This window comes from Sinohyriopsis cumingii, unplaced genomic scaffold (genome assembly GCF_028554795.1).
Source record: "Sinohyriopsis cumingii isolate HCF-2022 unplaced genomic scaffold, ASM2855479v2 utg003616l, whole genome shotgun sequence".
NCBI classification, from domain to species: domain Eukaryota; kingdom Metazoa; phylum Mollusca; class Bivalvia; order Unionida; family Unionidae; genus Sinohyriopsis; species Sinohyriopsis cumingii.
This window is the reverse complement of record NW_028316547.1, coordinates 1,213-6,267: the sequence shown is the minus strand read 5'-3', so window position 1 is coordinate 6,267 and position 5,055 is coordinate 1,213. Positions and strand designations below refer to the sequence as shown.

Genomic DNA, 5,055 nt, shown 5'->3' with positions numbered 1-5,055 from the left:
TAATGAAATTAATAATAATTTTGTTATAAATTTAAGTTGTTTGCCAATATTGATTTTAAACTTCATATGAAGTTGAATAATAATTGTTTTTAATTTGTAATGTTATTCAGGGATTTCCACTTTAATTACATTTGTGTGTTCTATTTGCTCATTGGATCATTTTGTTTATTGTGGGAATATTCTGCCAGTTCAAGCCTTGACATTCCTTCTCATAGGCAAGTTACCATTTATATTTATTATAAAACCTGCATGCTACCATACGTATGTTAGTCAAATACCGCGATAATATAGAGTTGTTCCCCATGGTACGTTAATCTGGGTCAGCATCTCTGTTGTATTTACATTTACGCGCTTATATGACCCAAGATTTTTTATTGAAATAGAAAGAGGAAAAAATCATAGAAATTTGACAAATTATAAGTAAGCAGGAATAGCAAAACAGTTTTAATATGTACCGATAAGTACATTAAGTACCGCCATAATACCGCGTTCCAGACTACTGGAGATAAGCTATTCAAATGTGAATTAGACTGTGATGAAATAGTTATGTGCAGAATAAATTGTTGAGGCACAATAGAATACATGCGTGAAATGAACCAGTCTAATGTAAAATGTTCAAGAAGGGCAGTGATTTGCAGTGGCATGTTATGATGTCCAGGCAGAGAATGCAAGATATAATACCAAGTGTGACTTTGGTGCTAAAGTATGTAAACGGGAAGATGATTTGAAGAGCCACAAGAGAATACATATTGCAGATAAACCATTTGAATGTAAAATCTGCCATACAATTTCAGCCAACGCGGTCATTTAAAACAGCACACGAGAATACATACTTGAGAACGTCCATTGAAATGTGAAGTTGGTGATAAACGCTTTGAACACAATAATCATTTAAAACGCTACATGAGAATGCATACTGGAGAAAAAACATTAAACTGTGATGTTTGTGAAAAAATGTTCACTTCCAGAATGCTGATTTAAAAATGCACGAGAATACATACTGGAGAGAAACTATTTAAATGTGAAGTTTGTCAGAAAATGTTTACTCAGAATGGCAATTTAAAGATGCATATGAGAACACATACTGGAGAAAAACCATTCAAATGTGAAGTTTGTGAGAAAATGTTTTCACAGAATGGTAATTTAAGGAAGCACATGAGCAAACATAATGAAATAAAACCATTCAAATGTGATCTTTGTGAGAAAATGTTTATACAGAATACAGATTTAAAGGTGCATATGAGAAATCATACTGGAGAAAAACCATTAAAATGTGAAGTTTGTGAGCAAACGTTTACACACAATAGTAATTTAAAGGTGCACATGAGAATACATACTGGAGAAAAACCGTTCAAATGTGAAGTTTGTCAAAAAATGTTTGCACAGAATAGCTATTTAAAGGTGCACATGAGAATACATAGTGGAGAAAAACCATTCAAATGTGATGTTTGTGAGAAAATGTTTATGGAGAATGGTTCTTTAAAGAAGCACATGAGAAAACATAATGGAATAAGACCATTCAAATGTGATGTTTGTTTGAAAATGTTTACACAGGATGGTACTTTAAAGGCGCACATGAGAATACATACTGGAGACAGACCATTCAAATGTGAAGTTTGTGAGCAAACATTTACACAGAGTATTGGTTTAAAGATGCACATGAGAATTCATACTGGAGAAAAACCATTTCAATGTGAAGTTTGTGAGAAAACGTTTACACTGAATAGTAATTTAAAAGTGCATATGAGAATACATACTGGAGAAAAACCATTTAAATGTGAAGTTTGTGAGAAAATGTTTAGGCAAAATGGCGACTTAAAGGCACACATGAGGAAACATTGTGGACAAAAACCATTCAAATGTGAAGTTTGTGAGAAAATGTTTACACAGAATCGTAATTTAAAAGTGCATATGAGAATACATGCCGGAGAAAACCCATTTAAATGTGAAGTTTGTGAGAAAATGTTTGGGCATAAAGTTGACTTAAAGATGCACATGAGGAAACAGTGTGGAGAAAAACCATTCAAATGTGAAGTTTGTGAGAAAATGTTTTCACAGAATGGTAATTTAAGGAAGCACATGAGCAAACATAATGAAATAAAACCATTCAAATGTGAGCTTTGTGAGAAAATGTTTATGCAGAATACAGATTTAAAGGTGCACATGAGAAATCATACTGGAGAAAAACCATTCAAATGTGAAGTTTGTCAGAAAATGTTTGCACAGAACAGCTGTTTAAAGGTGCACATGAGAATACATACTGGAGAAAAACCATTCAAATGTGATGTTTGTGAGAAAATGTTTTCACAGAATGGTTCTTTAAAGAAGCACATGAGAAAACATAATGGAATAAGACCATTCAAATGTGATGTTTGTTTGAAAATGTTTACACAGGATGGTACTTTAAAGGCGCACATGAGAATACATACTGGAGACAGGCCATTCAAATGTGAAGTTTGTGAGCAAATATTTACACAGAGTATTGGTTTAAAGATGCACATGAGAATTCATACTGGAGAAAAACCATTTAAATGTGAAGTTTGTGAGAAAACGTTTACACTGAATAGTAATTTAAAAGTGCATATGAGAATACATGCTGGAGAAAAACCATTTAAATGTGAAGTTTGTGAGAAAATGTTTACACTTAATAGTTATTTAAAAGTGCATATGAGAATGCATACTGGAGAAAAACCATTTAAATGTGAAGTTTGTGAGAAAATGTTTGCGCATAATGGTGACTTAAAAGTGCACATGAGGAAACATTGTGGAGAAAAACCATTCAAATGTGAAATTTGTGAGAAAATGTTTACACAGAATAGTAATTTAAAAGTGCATATGAGAATACATACTGGAGAAAAACCATTTAAATGTAAAGTTTGCAATAAAATGTTTAGTCAAAATAGTGCATTAAAAAAACACATGGTCATGCATACTACCCATATGATTGAATAAACTGTCAAAGCATAAACATTTCAGTTTTAGTTCCGAAGATTTGCTTTTAAAGAGTAATTGTGTCTATTGATTTCTGTATATTATTTTTATATATATTTTGGCATATGTTCTAGTAAGTTTTACCATTAAATTTTCTTGAGGTTTCGATGTGGGTTAATGGGAGAATTTTGTTGACATCACCAAATCTAAATATTACTTATTTATTTCATCATTTGTGCTGATTTTGTATTGCACATAAGTTAGAAAAAGAGCCATTCTTTGACAATTTCTATGAAATTTCCATAAACTTGATTAACCGATTCGGTCTCGATCCTGTCTGTAGGCGTGATGAGGCTGTACCCTACTTCCGAGCTCTGCAGCATCAAGGTCATTTAAGATACCCAACTTGGGTGGTATTATAAAAACAGCAGACAGATATAGCTCTAAAATGATACCAAATAATCTGGAAGTTTTGGTTGCACTACAAAATACAGAGGAAAAAACCTCATTTTTTGGACCTGTTTTTTTTTCTTCACCCAAAATTCGCTCAAGGTCGGAATGCGATTTTGTGTCCGGATTTTAGACCTTTTGGCCTCAGATCTAAGACATACCAGTCTTAACTGCACACAGACAGGTGATTCTTTGCAAAGACTTGGATAAGGTGGGCATTTGGAATAAATTGTGGTCTCCATACGAAAATGACGGGTCCTGGTCCGTCCATTAAGCAAAAAAAATCCCAAAATCCAACTTTTACCCTTCTGCTCATGCACATGCAAAATAACCAATGGAAAATGATGTTTCTAATACAACGAGGCATCAGTCTCATGGAAAATCTGTTGAAAGCCGATGTATTATGATGTATTCAGAAATATCCCCCAAAATGTCTTTCCTATGCACATTTCAGGCAGAAACGACAAAAACCTCTGGGACCGAATGAGTTAAAGAAATATCATGGCCTCAAATAGCTTGAGAGAAATAGTCTTCACAAAGCCCAAAGAATTTTTTTAAACAGGCCAATGGCAATTGACTTACAAAAGTCACCAGCTGAAGATGAAATACTGTGCACAGGAATTGACATAGTTATCATACTGGAGAAAAACCATACAAATGTGAAGTTTATGAGCAAATGTTTAAGCAGAATAATGAACTAAAGGTGCACAATGGGAAGAAATACTGGAGAAAAACCATTCAAACATGAAGTTTGTGAGCAAATATTTATGCAGTATAGTGATTTAACAGTGCACATGAGAATACATACTGGAGAAAAGCCATTTAAAGGTGAAGTTTGTGAGAAAATGTTTAGTTATAGTGCACTTAAAAATCACATGGTCATGCGTACTGCAGATAAGCAGCAGAGAGGGTGAATAGACCTTTTGCCAGAACGTCATTTAAAATAAAAAATAAAGCTTCCTACAAAAATGAAACAAATTAGGTCAGTAACACTAAACTGAAGCCTCTAACTTTAGTGAGAGGTTCTCTCCTGGAGTCTCTCTGGGTGGTTAGTTTACTTTGTTACTTTATCATTGCTGTTAGTGTTTTTTAAAAAGTATGTGCATTTTTGTTTACCCACCGGACCATTCATTGAGATTGCACCCTCTCTGCTGCTATATAATTAGATCATTATTTATATAAATAAATGACACCAGGTACAGAGTCTTATACAGTTAGATTAGCTCGAGACAGATTAGAAGTAATTAAAAAAATTCTTCCTGCTCATGATTTTGTTAGACAAAAACATCAAGAATGTAAAGAATCTCAGGTATAATTTGTGAAGATAAAAAAACAGGTAGTTGAACCTATTACAGAAACAACTGAAAAAAGCTGCAGGAGTTACTGAAAGTTTTCATCCAGTGTTATAACAGACTGCTAAATATACTAAGAAAACAAAAAAAATTGTAAAAGAACTTCCATCCGCAATAGTTGCTGCTCTGCCTCCTCCTGCTGAAGGTGGAGTTGAAGAAAAAATAGAACCAAAAGGATAAAAGTAAAGAAAGGAAGGAAAGGAATTGGTTTTAAGGAAAAATTTACTGAGGAAGGTATATGAGTAATAAAAAAGATTGGCATGAGTGAACTAGGACCTTTTGCTGCCGGAACTTATGCTCAAAGACAGATATTTAAAACCTG

General features: G+C 33.4%; 1 protein-coding gene across 1 annotated transcript; it reads left to right on the top strand.

Annotated features, from left to right (window-relative positions):
- The first annotated feature begins 337 nt into the window (after positions 1 to 337).
- On the top strand, positions 338 to 3,096 carry LOC149769514 (uncharacterized). Its single transcript, XM_089949859.1, has one exon. The coding sequence runs from the start codon at positions 1,039 to 1,041 to the stop codon at positions 2,950 to 2,952; it is 1,914 nt and encodes a 637-aa protein (XP_089805985.1). The 5' UTR covers positions 338 to 1,038; the 3' UTR covers positions 2,953 to 3,096.
- Positions 3,097 to 5,055: the final 1,959 nt, after the last annotated feature.